Raw genomic sequence first — 18,655 nt, 5'->3', positions numbered from 1 at the left:
GTTGAAATCTGGGCATGGTGTTGAAAAGGAACTGAAGTAAATAGGCTTTAAATGCGAGGATTTAGGTTTATCCTGTTGATTTTACGCTGTGTACTATTGTTAGTAGCTGTAGGTGTCAGAAGATAAAATTACATTTGGTGTCCCCGGTTTTCTGTGTTCTGTCATTTTTGGGGTTCTCTAGAGATTTCTTCAGTTGTAAAACATGCAGAAAGAAACAGTGGAATATTCTTTCATTGTATTCTACTGTTGTATTTTATTTTATTTTTTTGAGATGGATTCTCACTCTGTCGCCCAGGCTGAAGTGCAGTAGTGCCATCTTGGCTCACTGTAACCTCTGCCTCCCCGGTTTAAGTGATTCTCCTCCCTCAGCCTCCCAAGTAGCTGAGATTACAGGCGTACACCACCACACCCAGCTAATTTTTGTATTTTATTAAAGACAGGGTTTCACTGTGTTGGCCAAGCTGGCCTCAAACTCCTTACCTCAAGTGATCCACTGCCTCAGCCTCCCAAAGTGCTGGGATTACAGGCATGAGCCACTATGTCCAGCCCTCTTCTACTGTTTTAAAACAAAAACCCAGGCCAGACGAATTGATTCATGCGTGTAATCCTAGCACTTTGGGAGGCTAAGATGGGCAGATTATTTGAGGTCAGGATCAAGACCAGCCTGGCCAACATGGAGAAATCCCATCAGCTGGGCATAGTGGTGCATCTGTAATCCCAGCTACTTGGATGGCTGAGGCAGAATTCCTCGAACCCTGAAAGTGGAGGTTGCAGTGAGTCAAGATTGTGTCAGTGCACTCCAGCTTGGATGACAGAGGGAGACTGGGTCTCAAAACAACAACAACAAAAAACCGAAACCTGAATGACACACTTTAACCAGTGGCTGGAGTGGAAACATGATATAATTCTATGAATCATCTGTCTTCTGGTGAGCCTGTGTCCCTGAGCCATGATATTCTGTGCTGTGATGAGAAAGACATGTGGTCTTTGTGTGAGGTTCCTGGTACAGAGTTCCTAAATCTCTTGGAATTTCATGAGTGATAAGGGTAATAGGAGCCTCTTTTGTTGTAAAGAAGTGACTAGTGGAACTGCTACCTAACTTTAGGGTGGGGATTGATATCCAGAAAGACACCCAGCCTTGATCTTTCAACAGCACTAGCCCCTAAACTCAGGGGAGAGAAAAAGGGCTGGAGGTTGAGTGCTTGAACCTTCTGAACTCCTGAACTCAAGTAATCCACCCGCCTTAGCCTCCCAAAGTGCTGGGATGATGGATGTGAGCCACTGAGCCTGGCCTTTGATGCTCACAGCTTTAAGACCTCATTCCTCAGTTTCCACTGTGTATCCCACATACGGATGTGGTAGGAGGAAAGCCTGGGTCACTCTCATTTGGTGCTGGCAAGACTGCCAGTTCACATCAGCCTCTGCCTATTTGCTTTAGCCCACTCCCTAATGTCAGTACAAATCCCCAGCCAGACTCCATTTCTTGCTCTCTCAATCGTTTCATAAGTGCTCGTGCGCCTATGCAGCTTTCCCTGAGATCTCGAGCATGTGAGTAATAAACCCTTTCATGAGTTTAGGGGTTTTGTAGAGGTTCAAGTTGCCATGCTTTCTTTCCAGTAACCTCCTAGACTCATGAAATGAGACAGAGAAAGGAAAAACTGAACCTGTGATAAATATGACACAAAAATGTTGAAATTAATACTTGTGCAAAGGAATATTTTCATTCAGTCATCTGGCTTTCCACAGACTTCCTGATCTCTCATGTTCACCCTTTTTTATTTTTATTTTTTTTGAGACAGAGTCTTGCTCTGTTGCCAGGCTGGAGTGCAGTGGCGTGATCTCGACTCACTGCAACCTCTACCTCCGAGGTTCAAGCAGTTCTCCTGCCTCAGCCTCCCAAGTAACTGGGAATACAGATGCATGCCACCATGCCCAGCCAATTTTTGCATTTTTAGTAGAGACGGGGTTTCATCATGTTGGCCAGGATGGTCTCGATCTCCTGACCTCATGATCCGCCCACCTTGGCCTCCCAAAGTGCTGGGATTACAGGTGTGCACCACTGCACCTGGCCCTGATCTCTCATGTTCTTTGAGAAAAAGAAAAAGCTGGCTGGGCTTGGTGGCTCATGCCTGTAATCCCAGCACTTTGGGAAAGAAAAAGCTGGCCGGGCATGGTGGCTCATGCCTGTAATCCCAGCACTTTGGGAAACTGAGGTGGGCAGATCATGAGGTCAGGAGCTCAAGACCAGCCTGACCAGTATGGTGAAACTCCATCTCTACTAAAAATACAAAGATTAGTTGGGCGTGGCGGCTTGCCCTGTAATCCCAGCTACTCAGGAGGCTGAGGGAGGAGAATCACTTGAATCCAGGAGGCAGAAGTTGCAGTGAGCAGAAATTCGCCACTGCACTCCAGCCTGGACAACAGAGTGAGGCTGTCTCAGAAAAAAAAAAAAAAAAAGAAAAGAAAAGAAAAGAGAAAGCTTATAGTTTTTTATCCTCAATGGGAGATGTGCAGCTTATAGTCTAAAAGGCGTATTCGTTTATTAAAATCTCATCCAGATTTGACCCCAAGTTTCATGAAATGCTGAGTGATATGGTGTGTAATAAGGTAGAAAATGAAAGAATTTTTCTCACAAGGAATTGATGGTCTTCAAATTTGTTTCATTTGTATAACATTTCTCCCATATCTCCAAGGTGGTCTTGGATCTGCATTTAAATAATAAGGCTTCATGTGATCACAGTTAAAATATAGAAATAATTTCTGTGTGTTCATGGTAGTGTTAAATTTATGAGGAACAGAGTGTGGTAAGAGTCAGAGTTCTGACAACCAACTCATACCACTAAACCGAGACCACAGGATTATATGGAATTTCTCAGGAATTCTGAGTATGGAACCTCACTACTGCTAATCTCACCCATCCTCCTATACACACATGGGGGATGTTTTAGGACTCCATCTCCCTTGAGGATGTGGCTGTGAACTTCACCCTGGAGGAGTGGGCTTTGCTGGATCCTGGCCAGAGGAATATCTACAGAGATGTGATGCGGGCAACCTTCAAGAACCTGGCCTGTATAGGTAAGGGTGACATCATTTCTTGACTTAGTTTAGAACAAGTGTTTCTTGCACAACTGTTTTCCAAGATTTAAAATGTGGGAAGGGAATACTTCAGTCAGTAAACCAGACAAGGTCATAGCTAATTATGGACCTTAGATTGTTACAATTTTCTGTAATTTCTAATAATTTATAGTGAGTTTTTTGGGTCTGTATTTTAGGGGAAAAATGGAAAGACCAGGATATTGAAGATGACCACAAAAACCAGGGAAGAAATCTAAGGTAAGTTGCATTCACCAGAGTAATTATATAGCCCATGAGAGAATCTTAGTATTTCATAAATTTCAAAAGCCAAGCAAGCAAAACAATAAGCACAGCTGCAAATTTATTCATTCTTAGAAAATTTTTACTAAAAATGTTTCATGGAAACTGTCATGGGCTAGGCTGGGTGGCTAATGACTCTAATCCCAGCCATTGGGAGGTGAAGGGTGGAGAATTGCTTGAGGCCAGGAATTCAAGACCAGCCTGGTCAACATAGTGAGAATCTGTCTCTACCAAAAAAAAAAAAAAAAAAAAAAAGTCATAGATGTTCAGGGTATGAAGAGAAATCACTATGAAACAGTATTTAAAAATCCTGGCCAGGGCTGAGTGAGGTGGCTCACGCCTGTAATCCCAGCACTTTGGGAGGCCGAGGCAGGTGGATCACGACGTCAAGAGATCAAGACCATCCTGGCCAACATGGTGAAACCCCGTCTCTACTAAAAATACAAATTAGCTGGGCGTGGTGGCGTGCGCCTGTAGTCCCAGCTACTCAGGAGGCTGAGGCAGGAGAATTGCTTGAACCCGGGAGGCAGAGCTTGCAGTGAGCCGAGATTGTGCCACTGCACTCCAGCCTGGCGCCCCTGGTGACAGAGTGAGACTCTCTCAAAAAAAAAAAAAAAAAAATTCCCGGGTAAAGGGGGGGGGCTCCACCCTGAAATCCCAATACTTTGGGAGGCTGAGGCGGGCAGATTATCTGAGGGCAGTGGCTCAGAACTTAACCGGACCCAACATGGAGTAAACCTGTCTCACTAAAAAAAAAAACAAACAAAATTAGCTGGGCATAGTGGCACATGCTCAGCTACTTGGGAGGCTGAGGCAGTAGAATCGCTTGAACCTGGGAGGTCGAGGTTACAGTGAGCCAATATCACATCACTGCAGTCCAGCCTGAGCAACAAGAGCAAAATTCCATCTCAAAAAAAAAAAATCCTGACCATTTTGATAATAGCTATGGTCACAGCCTGTTCTAGAGTATTCAGTGTATTAGCTTTCAATCAATTCAGACAAGGCAAATAACATACAGTGTCTCTGAAAATATTTAAAATGTAATTCTGGTACTTGGTAATAAATATAAGATCATTAATACAAAACTATTAATAATATGATACTCATTTTTTACAGAGATGCTATGGTTGAAACACTCTGTGAAAATAAAGAAGATCGTCAGTGTGGAAAAAGCACTAGCCAGATTCCTGATCTGAATCTTAACCTGGAAACTCCTACTGGATTAAAACCATGTGACTGTAGTGTGTGTGGGGAAGTCTTCATGCATCAAGTCTCCCTTAATAGGCACATGAGGTCTCACAATGAACAGAAACCAAATGAGTATCATGAATTTGAAGAGAAGCCGCATAAATGTAAAGAATGTGGGAAAACCTTCACTCGCAGCTCCAGTATTCGAACCCATGAAAGAATTCACACTGGAGAGAAACCCTATGAATGTAAGGAATGTGGGAAAGCCTTCGCATTTCTCTTTTCCTTTCGAAATCATATAAGAATTCATACTGGAGAGACACCCTACGAATGTAAGGAGTGTGGGAAGGCATTCAGATATCTTACTGCTCTTCGGCGCCATGAAAAAAATCATACTGGAGAGAAACCCTACAAATGTAAACAGTGTGGAAAAGCCTTTATATATTACCAGCCTTTTCTAACCCATGAAAGGACTCACACTGGAGAGAAACCTTATGAATGTAAGCAATGTGGGAAAGCCTTCAGTTGTCCCACATACTTACGAAGTCATGAGAAAACTCATACTGGAGAGAAACCCTTCGTATGTAGGGAATGTGGAAGAGCCTTCTTTTCTCACTCAAGCCTTCGAAAACACGTGAAAACCCACACTGGAGTTCAACCTTATACATGTAAGAAATGTGGGGAAGCCTTCAGGTCTTCTAGTTCCTGTGAAGTGCATGAAAGAACTCATTTTGGAGAAAAACCCTACGAATGTAAACAGTGTGGTAAAGCCTTCAATTCTTCAAGTTACCTTCAATTGCATGAAAGAGTTCACACTGGAGAGAAAACTTATGAATGTAAAGAATGTGGTAAAGCCTTTCTTTATTCCACTCACTTTCGAATTCATGAAAGAACGCATACTAGAGAGAAACCCTATGAATGCAAACAGTGTGGTCGAGTCTTCATTTACTTCAGTCACCTTCGCAGGCATGAAAGAAGTCACACCGGGGTGAAACCATGTGAGTGTAAGCAGTGTGGCAAAGCTTTCACTTGTTTAAATTCCCTGAAAGTACACAAAAGAATTCATACCGGAGAAAGACCCTTTCAGTGTAGACAATGTGGTAAAGCCTTCAGCTATTCAAAGTCTTTGCACGTGCATGAAAGGACTCATACTAGAGGGAAGCCCTAAGAATGTAAGCAACGTTGTAATGCGGTCAGTTGTATTAGTTACTTGTGAATGTATGAGAGTACTTAAGCTTGAGAGAAAGTCCAGGAATGTAAACACTGTGGTGAAGCCTTCAGTTGTCCTGATTTACTTTGAAGACATGACTCATGTGGCAATGAAATATTTTACAAATGTGGGAGGAACTTCCACTCTCCTGTAGGATTGCAAATATATCAATGGACTCCATGGACAGAAACCCTAAGAGTGTAAGGAGTGTGAGAAAGCCTTCACTTCACATAATCTTTTGAAGACACCTGAGAATATATACTGGAGAGAAACTATAAAAAATGTGAGAAATTCTTCATCCCAGGTTTTTGTTTTGTTTTTTGAGATGGAGTTTCACTCTTGTTGCCTAGGCTAGAGTGCAGTGGCATGATCTCTGCTCGCCACAACCTCCACCGCCCGTGTCCAAGCAATTCTGCCTCAGCCTCTTGAGTAGCTGGGTTTGCAGACATGTACCATCATGCCCAGCTAATTTTGTATTTTTGGTAGAGAAAGGGTTTCACTGTGTTGGTCAGGCTGATGATCCAACCACGTCAAATGATCCACCCACCTCGGCCTCCCAAAGTGCTGAGATTGCAGGCGTGAGCTACCATGCCTCTAAATGTAAGCAGTATGGGAACCTCTTCAATTACATGTGAAACCATTGTTGAGATCCTTCTTAGGAAGAATTAAAGGAATGGGGAAGAAGGACTTGGGCCCCAGCAGGCCTTTTGTGGCACCAAGTCTGAAGTTAGGAAACACCTTCTAGGGCAGCGCCTGCCCTTGGCTCAGATGCGACTGGATAGAAATGATAAGACTCCCAGAATCTGCCTTTAAGTTTTCATCAGTGTCCTGGGGTCAGACTGTGGGAATGCTCTGCTTCTAAGACAAAGGTGCATCCTGCAATCCTCCCCAAGTGGGATCTGCCTGTGGACATCCTAATTCACAGGCGTGATCGGCATTGTATTATTCCAGGACTGTTTTGAGGTCATCTCCAGCTTTGTTTCCCATCTCAAACCTACACTTTGGATATTTGCTGGAAAACATGTTTAAATATTCACATCCAAATTTCTCTGTGGCAACCCCAGATGGCTCTGAGGTGCCAGGGCTGCAGAAGCAGAACCTGTGTCATGGGACACATGCCCCTTGACCACACAGCATGCACTGTCCCGTAATTTTCAGCCCTGTACCAACCACCACAGTCAGAATAATCTCGAAACTGCTAGTGGAGTCACACAGACATACTCTGCCATGTCTTAGCTGGAGGACACTCAAAATTCTTACCTTTCTTAAGTTGCTTACCCTGTTTTCTGGCACATTCTACCCTGAGATAATTCAGCGGCATATGCACTGATGATGCTCCAGCCTTCTCACCTCAGTGCATGCTACATGCATGCTGCTACAGGACTGGTTTCATAGCCTCCTACTAAGACTAGCACCTGGCTCTTTTTGGAAAAGGACATGCCCTGCAGTGCTCCAACTCTGTTGTGTGTGGGAGGTGCTGGTGTCAGGGTTCACAGGCCATGAAACTGCCTTGCTTCACGTCACAAGGCAAGGTGAACTTGACTCCCAGTAAACTGCTTCCTGGAGCTACCAAAGTTTTCTCCCTTCTCTGAATTGCACAGGCATGGCATGATAGGTGTCAGGTCTGTCCCTTGTTGGGGTCAGTCCCCCTCTTTCGTAGAGAGCAAGTCAGTATGTTCTAGAAGGGAAGTGGCAGCATTGAGGGAAACCAGGTCACCATCCACACTTGTAACAACTTATGGTCTCCCTGGGTCCCAGAAGTGATCTGTCTGTCGCTTGGAGACCTGTGGTTGGAACTCCCTAGGCCTCTGGTCTCTACCCTCCCTCAACAGCAGGGATGGATGATGGGTCACATGGCAGCATCCAAAACCAAGATACGAGAGTCCAGAGGCTGAGGAAGGTTTGCTGGCAGATGAGGCCTCAGTGGAAGTGATGGCTACTGTAGAGCTGCGTTGGAAGACCTGGTGGCTGAGCCATGAGATACACACCTTTGCTCCTCTCACCAGGAACATTTATGGTAGTTTGAGGGGTTGGAACATTATTACTCAACCCATTTCAGGTCCTTCTTTTCACATTCTTGGGCCGCCATGTTGTGCTTTTGTAGAGATGCGGGAGCTCAGCTGCCATGTTGTGCTTTTGTACTGCGGGAGCTCAGGAAGTTTGAAATTCCTTCACTATCAGAATGGGCTCAAGGAGCCATCTCTTATGATAGGTCTGGGGGGCACTAATGGGTATCTCTTAGTGGAATGAAAATGAGAACATTTCATTTTTTGAAGGACAAGTATATGTGAGTCTATGATGAGGTTTGTGTAAAACCCATTTGTGTATGTGTCTGAGTCCTGATATTCAGTAAGTATTTTCCTCTATGTAATGCCCTCCAATAGTCAACAAAGCTGTGCTGTGCTAATATCTCTGTGCTAATTAGCTGTTCCCTTGTTCCTGGCATTCTGGAAGACAAGAAAGCAAGCAAGAATCTGTAATGCACTGTGGTAGTTACTCCTGAGGAGCCAGAGAAACCTGGAGAAGAGATCAGAACACCTGGGGGCTGTCTGTCTCTGGAAGCAGAGAGACATCTATGGGTTTGTGAGTTTGTGTCTCTCTCCCTGTATGGATAGTGACAAAATGGGATTTTTGTATATTTATATATAGGGATATGTGTGTATATGTATTTCTAAATATGGAATGCTTTGGGTATTTTTTTTTTTTTTGAGGCAGAGTCTTTCTCTTGTCACCCAGGCTGGAGTGCAGTGGCACAATCTCAGCTCACTGCAACCTCTGCCTCCTGGATTCAAGCATTTCTCATGCCTCAGCTTCCTGAGTAGCTGAGATTACAGGCGCCTACCACCACACCTGGCTAATTTTTGTGTTTTTGGTAGAGACGGGTTTTCTCCATGTTGGTCAGGCTGGTCTCAAACTCCTGACCTCAGGTAACCCGCCTGCTTTGGTCTCCCAAAGTGCTGGGATTACAGGTGTGAGCCACTGTGCCTGGCCTTACTACTATTATTATTATTGTTATTATTTTTTGAGATGGAGTTTTGCTCTGTCACCAGGCTGGAGTGCAATGGCTCAATCTTGGCTCACTGAAATCTCTGCTTCCTGGGTTCAAGCGATTTTACTGCCTCAGCCTCCCGAGTAGCTGGGATTACAGGCATGCGCCACCACACCCAGCTAATTTTTGTATTTTTAGTAGCCATGGGGTTTTACCATGGTGGCCAGGATGTTCTCAGTCTCCTGTAATCCACCCACTTCAGCCTCCCAAAGTCCTGGGATTACAGGTGAGCCACCACGTCCAGCCAGATTGCTTGTATTTTCTTTCCTGATTTCCCAGGGAGCATCACCCTTAACATCAAATGGAGCTGGTGAGAGCAAACATCCTTGCTTCTGATATTAGATATTAAAAACAGTGTTACACCACCAAAGATTTGTTGACTTTTTCACGTATTTCTTGTAGCAGTCTATTCCTAGGTTATTGTGGGTTTTTATCATAAATGGATGTTGAATTATGTCAGAAGGTTTTTTGCATCAATCAATACTCGTTTTTCCATCGTTTGCTAATGTGTATTCCATGGTTCTATTTCCATGTTGTGAACCACCCTTACATTCCAGGGATAAATCTTACTTGGTAATGTTGCATAATCTTTTGAATATGTTGCTTTATATGGTTCGCTGGCATTTATTTCAAGATTTTTGCATCAGTACTTACAAGGGACAGGAATGCCATCTTCCTTGCTTTCATGCCGTGCCACACTTGCTGGAGAGCCCTGGCATGTTCTCCTTGAGACCTCATTTTTGCAGTAAGCCTTTTCATATTGTCAGTGTGTATGTGCACCACATAGCCATCAGTGTCAACATCCGAACCACACCTTTTCAAGCAACCGTAACAGTTGGCATTATCAGCAGGATGTCTAGATGTTGGTCACCATGCCATGGGTCAGCCTTCCCTTGCTGTCAGGTGCTAACCTGCTCTGCTACCTGGTGAGCAGCATGCTCTTTGAGCTGCTGCTGCTTGCTGCTCTGTGTTCCGTTGTTGAGACCTAACAAACTTCTGTCCCAGACTTAGCCAACCAAAGCTGGCAGTTTCTATAAAAGTCTGGCATTTAGAAGCAGTAGTATGGGATTTGGGCCCTCTTTAAAGTGGTCTAGGGCTAGGCATTTTCACTTTGCCTTTCTATGTAGAATGAAGCTGGAACTGATGCTAGGCGTTGGCCTTGTCTTACAGATCTGGTGGTGGGGGCTGGTGGTGAGACTTTTATCTTGTGCATATTGGGACTCCCATTGGTGGTCATTCCTGAAAGAGCAATCATTTGAAAATGAGAAAGAAGGCCGGGGGTGGTGGCTCACACCTGTAATCCCAGCACTTTGGAAGGCGGAGGCAGGTGGATCACTTGAGGTCAGGAGTTCGAGACCAGCCTGACCAACATGGTGAAAGCCCATCTCTACTAAAAATGCAAAATTAGCTGGGCATGGTGGTGCATGCCTGTAACCCTACCTACTTGGGAAGCTGAAGCACGAGAATCACTTGAACCCAGGAGGCAGAGGTTGCAGTGAGCTGGGATGGTGCCATTGTACTCCAGCCTGGGCAACAAGAGCGAAACTGCATCTCAAAAAAAAGAAAAATGACAAAGAAGGCTGGGTGTGGTGGTTCACACCTGTAATCTCAGCACTTCGGGAGGCCGAGGCGAGTGGATCACCTGAGGTTAGGAGTTCGAGACCAGCCTGGCCAACATGGTGAAACCCTGTCTCTATGAAAAATACAAAAATTAGCCTGTATGTGGTGGTGCACACCTGTAACTCCAGCTACTCAGGAGGCTGGAATAGGAGAATCACTTGAACTTGCGAGGGAAGAGGTTGCAGTGAGCTAAGATTGCCCCACTGCTTTTCAGCCTGGGCAATGGAGCAAGATCCTATCACCAAAAAAAAAAAAAAAAAAATAGAGAAGGTGGGGAAGCTATCATTAGAGAGTGTCCTGAAGCTCACACTCAGCTGGACCTTTAAGTACCTCTGCTGCTGCCGCCACCCATGCCTCCATCTCAACACAGACCCTGATCCTCTCTCTGGGTTGTAAGGGACAAACCCATGGCATTTCTGTTTTGTTTTTTTTTTTTTTTTTTTTTTTTTTTTTTTTTTTTTTTTTTTTTTTTGAGATGAGTTTCACTCTTGTTGCCCAGGCTGGAGTGCAATGACATGATCTCAGCTCACCGCAACCTGCACCTCCCAGGTTCAAGCAATTCTCCTGCCCCAGCCTCCTAAGTAGCTGGGATTACAGGCATGTGCCACCAGGCCTGGTTAATTTTTTGTATTTTTAGTAGAAACGGGGTTTCTCCATGTTGGTCAGGCTGGTCTCAAACTCCTCACCTTGTGATCCACCTGCCTCGGCCTCCTAAAGTGCTGGGATTACAGGCATAAACCCTTGTACCTGGCCACCCCGCAGCATTTCTGTAGCTCAACAAAGGTATTCATTCGAACATGAGTAAATCCCAGTGTCCCTAAACTAGGTAAAGCATCTATTTTCATGCAGGAAACTCCTGCTATGGTTTCCATGTGATTTGTCTTCTCTATAGTTCATTGAAATTTGTCCAGTGTAGTGGTTTTAGGCCTGGTGGGAGGTGTTTTAAGTCATAGGGTCGATCCCTCATGAAAGGCTTTGTGCTCTCTGGTTAGTAGAATATTGTTCAGGCTGAGTGTGGTGGCTCACAACTTATTACACTGGCTCACATTGAATAGAATCTCCTGTTTTCAGCAAAAATTGGTTTGTTTTGGATCTATCTGCTCCCTTAAAACAATTTTGAATATGTAGCATTTAGCATAAGTGATTGCATTTTGGTTTGATCTTGTCTTTTGGGCCTAGTACAGGAGCTCAGACCAAAACAACAGCCTCCCATTTTTTTAATAATGGCCAATCAGAATGTTGTTAAAAATTTTTGTTTAACAATGGCCAATCCGAAAAGGAAATTATGGGCCCGGTGCAGTGGCTCATGCCTGTAATCTCAGCACTTTGGGAGGCTGAGGCGGGCAGATCACCTGAGGTCTGGCATTCGAGACCAACCTGGCCAACATGGTGAAACCCCATCTCTACTAAAAATACAAAAAATTAGCTGGGCTTGGTGGTGTGCACCTATAATCCCAGCTACTTAGAAGGCTGAGGCAGGAGAATCACTTGAACCCTGGGGCGGAGGTGGCAGTGAGTCAAGATTGCGCCATTGCACTCCAGCCTGGGTGAGAAGAGTGAAACTCCGTCTCAAAAAAAAAGGAAATTATGAAAGCAATAACATTTAAAATAGCACAAGAAAGAACAAAATACTTCAGAATAGTGTTAACCAAAAAGGCAAAACATATAAACTGAAAACTACAAGACATTGCTAAAAGAAACTTTAAAAAGAACAAATAAATAGATATCTGTGGTACTGTGGAACATTCTTTTTTTGAGTCTCGCTCTCGCCCAGGCTGGAATGCAGTGGTGCAATCTCGGCTCATTGCAACTGGCACTTCCTGGGTTTATACAATTCTCCTGCCTCCGCCTCTGTAGTAGCTGGGACCACAGGTGTGCACCAGGACACCTGGCTAACTTTGTTTTGCTTTTGTATTTTTAGTAGAGATGGGGTTTTGCCATGTTGGCCAGGCTGGTCTCGAACTCCTGCCCTTAAGTGATCTGCCTGCCTTGGCCTCCCAGAGTGCTGGGATTGCAGGTGTCAGCCACCATACCTGGCCTGTTTTTTTTTTTCTTAGTCCATTTGGTGTTGCTGTGGTAGAATGCCTGAGGTAATTTAAGAACAAAGGTTATTTGACTCGCGATTCTGGTGACCGAAAAGTCCAAGAGTGGACAACTGTGTCTGGTGAGGGTTTCACCTGCTTATACTTGTGGCGGAAAGTAGAAGAGAAGCCAGCATGTGCAGAGATCACATGGTGAGACAGCAAGTAAGAGGACATCAAGGAAGACAGACTCTTTTTTTTTTTTCTGAGATGGAGTTTCGCTCTTGTTGCCCAGGCTGGAGTGCAATGGCTCCATCTCGGCTCACCACAACCTCCACCTCCCAGGTTCAAGTGATTCTCCTGTCTCAGCCTCCCAAGTAGCTGGGATTACAGGCATGCACCACCACGCCTGGCTAATTTTTGTATTTTTAGTAGAGACTGAGTTTTTCCATGTTGGTCAGGCTGGTTTGAACTCCTGACCTCAGGTGATCCACATGCCTCCAAAAGTGCTGGGATTATAGGTGTGAGCCACCATACCTAGCTGGAAGACAGATTCTTTAATAACCCACTCTTGTGGGAATCATTCCTGCGAAAGCAATGACAGGAAGGCATTAATCTATTATGACGGAGTTGCCTTTTTACCCAAACACCTGCCACCTGGACAGCCACTTTGGAGATCAGATTTCAACATGAGGCCAGGCATAGTAGCTCATGCCTGTAATCCCAGTGCTTTAGGACTCAAGGTGAGAGCACTGCTTGATCCCAAGAACTTGGGACCAGCCTGATCAGCATAGCTAGACCCCATTTATTCTATTTATTTATTTACTTAATTTTTTTTGAGACAGAGTTTCACTTTGTCGCCCAGGTTGGAGTGCAATAGCACAATCTCGGCTCACTGCAACCTCTGCCTCCTTGGTTCAAGCAATTCTCCTGCCTCAGCTTCCTGAGTACCTAGGATTATAGGTGTGTGCCACCATGCCTGGCTAATTTTTGTATTTTTAGTAGAGACAGGGTTTCGCCAGGTTGGTTAGGCTGGTCTCGAACTCCTGACCTCAGGTTATCCCTCTGCTTTGGCCTCCCGAAGTGTTGAGATTACAGGCGTGAGCCACCACACCCAGTTGCTAGACCTCGTTTCTGTGATTGCACCACTGCACCCCAGCCTGGGTGACAGAATGACACCCCATTTAAAAAAAAACACGAAAATAAATACAAAAAAAAAAGCCCACTTATTTTTTTTTTCCTTCTTTTTTTTTAATGGATAAGATCCAGGAAGAACCCACTTAATTTTTTAAGGGACAGGGACTCACTGTTCCCCATGGTTTAGTCCAGTGGCAAGATCTCGGCCTACTTCAATCTCTGCCTCCCAGGCTCATGTGATCCTCCCACCTTGACCTCCTGAGTAGCTGGGACCACAGGCACGTGCCACCACACCCAGCCAATTTTTGTATTTTAAGTAGAGATGGGGTTTCCCCATATTGCCCAAGCTGGTCTTGAACTTTTGAGCTCAAGTGATCCACCAGCCTCAAGCTCATAAATTGCTGGGATTACAGACATGAATCACCATGCCCGGACTGGCTCATGCTTAAGACTCTAACTCCCAATAGCTTGGAGGTAAGAGTTCTTTTTTTTTTTTTTTTTCGAGAGAGAGAGTCTTGCTCTGTCATACAGGCTGGAGTACAATGGCGTGATCTCAGCTCACTGCAACCTCTGCCTTCTGGGTTCAAGTGATTATCCTGCCTCAGCCTCCTAAGTAGCTAGGATTACAGGCTTGTGCCACCACATCCGGCTAATTTTCTTGTATTTTTAGTAGAGACAGGGATTTCGTCATGTTGGCCAGGCTGATCTTGAACTCTGGACCTCAGGTGATCTGCCCACCTCAGCCTCCCAAAGTTCTAGGATTACAGGTGTGAGCCACCACACCTGGCCACAGGTTAGAGTTTTTAATGGCAAGAGTACTGTATTCAGGTATAACCTTAAGACTGAAAAAAAAAGAGTATTGTAAAGACAGCAGGAAACATACACACACCACACACACATACACACACACACGGAAAAGGCAGGGTAAATTTCAGGAAAGCAGAGGCTACAGGCAAAATCATAAATCAATACACGGAGGTTTCACAGTGGTATAAGCTTAAAAGGATGGGATATCCTGAGGCGGGGGCTCATAGGTGATAGGTAGATTCGAAGATCATATTTGTAATTGGTTAAGGAAGACAGAAGCTTCATTTAAACATTTAAGCTAGGCCGTGCGCAGTGGCTCACCCTGTAATCCCAGCTATTCGAGAGGCTGAGGCAGAAGAACCCTTGAACCCAGGAGGTGGAGGTTGCAGTGAGTTGAGATCGCGCCATCACACTCCAGCCTGGGCAACAAGAATAAATCTCCGTCTCATGAAAAAAAAAAAAAAAAAATTAAGCTACCTGCAGGGGCTCATGCCTGTAATGCCAGCACTTTGGGAGGCCTAGGTGAGAGGATCACTTGAGGCCAAGATTTTAAGTCCAGCCTAGGCAGCATAGCAAGACTTTGTCTCTTAGAAAAATTAGGGCATTAAGATTTTTTTAAAAAGGGCAGGGCGAGGTGGTTCATGCTTATAATCCCAGCACTTTGGGAGGCCAAGGCGGGTGGATCATGAAGTCAGGAAATCGAGACGATCCTGGCTAGCACAGTGAAACCCTGTCTACTAAAACTACAAAAAATTAACTGGGCGTGGTGGTGTGCGCCTGTAGTCCCAGCTGCTTGTGAGGCTGAGGCAAGAGAATCATTTGGACCCAGGAAGCAGAGTTTGCAGTGAGCCGAGATAGTGCCACTGCATTCCAGCCTGGGGACAGAGTGAGACTCTGACTCAAAGAAAAGAAAAGAAAAGAAAAGAAAAGAAAATGGTCAGGCAGGGTGGCTCACACCTGTAATCCCAGCACTTTCGGAGGCTGAGGCAGGTGGATCACCTGAGGTCGGGAGTTTAAGACCAGCCTGACCAACATGGTGAAGCCCCGTCTCAAAAAAAAAAAAAGAAAGGAAAAGAAAAATGGGGTCAGTAGAAAACTAACTGGTTACAGGAGTGACTTTTTTTAAGCCCTTAAAGAAGAAACAGAACAAAGGTCAAGTTTAGCCTTCACTTTCTCCTTATGTAAGAGTCTTTGCCGGTGAATGGACCTGCTCAGTGGGGGTCCTCAGTGGGGTTCCAAGCCTCTGAAAGACAACTCAGGGACATATGTTAAGATGTTATCCTTAGTTTATACAGGGAAAGGAAACATTTCTGGGCCTCTAACTTCCTGAGCTATTGTTTTAGGTCCATTACCTTCTTATTTAACAAAGTTATTTATTTGCTTCTTAGGGCTCCACTAGGTGCCTAGAATTTCCTTTAAACAAACTCAGGATTTTTCTTTATTTCCATGCTTGGGGTTCACAGGCCCCTAATAAAGGGTGTCCCTACTATCTTAAAACCAAAGCAGTGGTGAGGCGCGGTGTCTCATGCCTGTAATCCTAGCACTTTGGGAGGCTTAGGCGGATGGAGCACGAGGTCAGGAGTTCGAGATAAGCCTGGCCAACGTAGTGAAACCCCATCTCTACTAAAAATACAAACAATTAGCCAGGCGTGGTGGCGCATACCTGGAATCCCAGCTACTCGGGACACTGAGGCACGAGAATCGCTTGAAGCCGGGAGGCGGAGGTTGCAGTGAGTGGCGATTATATTATTGCACTCCAGCCTGGGCAACCAGAGAGAAACTCATTCTCAAAAAAAAAAAAAAAAAAAAAAAAAAAGTGGAGTACAGGGCAGGCACTAGGATCCAGCTTTGCCCACTTAACCTACACTAACTCATATGCATGCTGTCTAGACACTTACCTGGGTACATGTCAAAGTTTTCTCATTGGTCTCCCAAACTTCAGTTCATAGCTCCAAAGAGACATTTATTTCCCTGTCTCTCCCCTGCTCACACACCTCCCATGGCTCCCTAGTGCTCTCAAGCGCAAGTCCAACCTCCCAAGTCTGGCACCTGCAGCCTTGAAGACCCAGTTCTGCCTGTCCCACTGTATCATTAGCATGAACAACTAGAAAAACATTAATAATTAATAACAAGAATGCACTACCTCTGTTTATTGAGGGCCTACCTGGTGCTTAGACATGTGTCTTGCAGTTTCAAGGTGCATTCACAACAGCTTTATTATCTTTGTTTTACGAAGGGGCTGCTGAAGTTCAGAGAACTCAAGGGACTTGTCCAAGGTTCCCAGCCTAGGTGTGAACTCAGTTCTTTCCATCTCCAAAGCTCAGGCTTAAGCCCAATACTCTGTTCCCTCCATGACAAACCTCTAGTGGGATGAGTTTAACTTCCTTGCCATTTTTGTCTTTTACTCTGCTTGAGCCACTATAACAAAATACAATAGACTAGGTGGCTTAAACAACAGACATTTATTTCTCATGATTCTTGACACCAGGAAGTCCAAGGTCAAAATGACAGCAGATTCTGTTCTTGGTGAGGGCTTTCTTCCTGGCTCAAAGATGGCTACTTTCTGGCTGTGTCCTGGAGTTGGGGAGAGGCCGTGTGGGTGACAGAAAGAGAGAGAGAAAGATAGGTCTCTGGTGTCTTTTTTTTTTTTTTTTTTTTTAAGAGATGGGGTTTCACCATGTCGGCCAGGCTGGTCTCAAACTCCTGACCTCAGGTGATCTGCCCACCTTGGCCTCCCAAAGTGCTAGGATTACAGGCGTGAGCCACCACACCCAGCCGGTCTCTGGTGTGTTAAACAAAAAAAAATTTTTTAAAGAAATAAACAAAATTATAATTGCCAGGCATGGTAGTTTATGCCTGTAATCCCAGCACTTTGGGAGGCCAAGGTGGTTCAGGAGATTGAGACCATCCTGGCCAACATGGTGAAACCATGTCTCTACTAAAGAAACACAAAAAACTAGCAGGATGTGGTGGCACGCACCTGTAGTCCCAGCTACTTGGGAGGCTGAGGCAGGGGAATCGCTTGAACCCGGGAGGCAGAGGTTGCAGTGAGCTGAGATCGTGCTGCTGCACTACAGCCTGGTAAAATGAGACAGAGTCTTGCTCTGTTGCCCAGGATGGAGTGCAGTAGCATGATCTCGGCTCACTGCAACCTCTGCCTCCTGGTTCAAGCAATTCTTCTGCCTCAGCCTCCTGCCTCAGCCTGTAGCTGGGATTACAGGCACCGGCCACCATGTCCGGCTAATATTTGTATTTTTAGTAGAGATGGGGCTTTGCCATTTTGTCCAGACCGGTCTCAAACTCCTGACCTCAGGTGATCTGCCCACCGAAGCCTCCCAAAGTGCTGGGATTACAGGTGTGAGCCACCACACCCAGCCTATTATTATTGAGACAGGGTCTCGCTCAGTCATGCAGGCTGGAGTGCTGTGGCACAGTCAGCTCATAGCAACCTCAAACTCTTGGGCTCAACGGATCCTGCAGCCTCAGCCTCCCATGTAGCTGGGACTACTACAGGTGCTGTGCCACTGCACCCAGCCTGGTGTCTCTTCTTCTTTTTTTTTTTTTTTTGAGATGGAATTTCGCTCTTGTTGCCCAGGCTAGAATGTAATGGTATGATCTCGGCTCACTGCAACCTCTACCTTCTGGGTTCAGGTGATTCTCTTGCCTCAGCCTCCTGAGTAGCTGGGATTACAGGTGCATGCCACCATGTCTGGCTGATTTTTTGTATTTTTAGTATACAAAGATACAAATACAGAGGGTCTCACTCTGTCTTAAATTTAAAAAAAAAAGGAAAAAAAATTTTAGGCTGATCATGATGGCTGTTGCCTGTAATCCAGTCACCTTGGGAGGTCAAGGTGAGTGGATCCCTTGAGGTCAGGAGTTCAAGACCAGCCAGGCCAATAGGTGAAAGGCCGTCTCTACTAAAAATACAAAAATTAGCTGGGCGTGGTGGCGCAAGTTTGTAATCTCAGCTGCTCAGGAGGCTGAGGCAGGAGAATCGCTTGAACCCCAGGAATTGGAAGTTGCACTGAGCAACTTGAGATCTCGCCACTGCACTCCAGCCTGACCGACAGAGCAAGACTCCATCTTAAAACAATTTTTTTTCTTTTCATTCATTTTTAATAGAGATGGTGTCTCGCCATCTTTCCCAGGCTGGTCTTGAATTCTTGGGCTCAGGTGATCCTCTTCAGCCTCCCAAAGTGCTGGGATTACAGATGTGAACCACTGTGTCCAGCCCCTGTCCAGATT

General features: G+C 45.2%; 1 protein-coding gene across 2 annotated transcripts in view; it reads left to right on the top strand.

Annotated features, from left to right (window-relative positions):
* The window catches only part of ZNF490 (zinc finger protein 490), a 34,625-nt gene extending 28,556 nt beyond the window's left edge, over nucleotides 1-6,069 (top strand). For both annotated transcript variants that reach the window (XM_032265910.1, XM_032265909.1), the window contains 3 exons: nucleotides 2,949-3,075; nucleotides 3,273-3,333; nucleotides 4,492-6,069. In XM_032265910.1, coding sequence (XP_032121801.1) covers nucleotides 2,949-3,075; nucleotides 3,273-3,333; nucleotides 4,492-5,731 — 1,428 coding nt within the window. In that variant the 3' untranslated portion in view covers nucleotides 5,732-6,069. The remainder of the gene's footprint in view (nucleotides 1-2,948; nucleotides 3,076-3,272; nucleotides 3,334-4,491) is intronic.
* Nucleotides 6,070-18,655: the final 12,586 nt, after the last annotated feature.

This window comes from Sapajus apella, unplaced genomic scaffold, assembly GCF_009761245.1.
Source record: "Sapajus apella isolate SASKATOON/1434 unplaced genomic scaffold, GSC_monkey_1.0 scaffold152, whole genome shotgun sequence".
NCBI lineage: Eukaryota > Metazoa > Chordata > Mammalia > Primates > Cebidae > Sapajus > Sapajus apella.
Note: the sequence above shows the minus strand (reverse complement) of the source record. Positions and strands in the feature narration are given on the sequence as shown.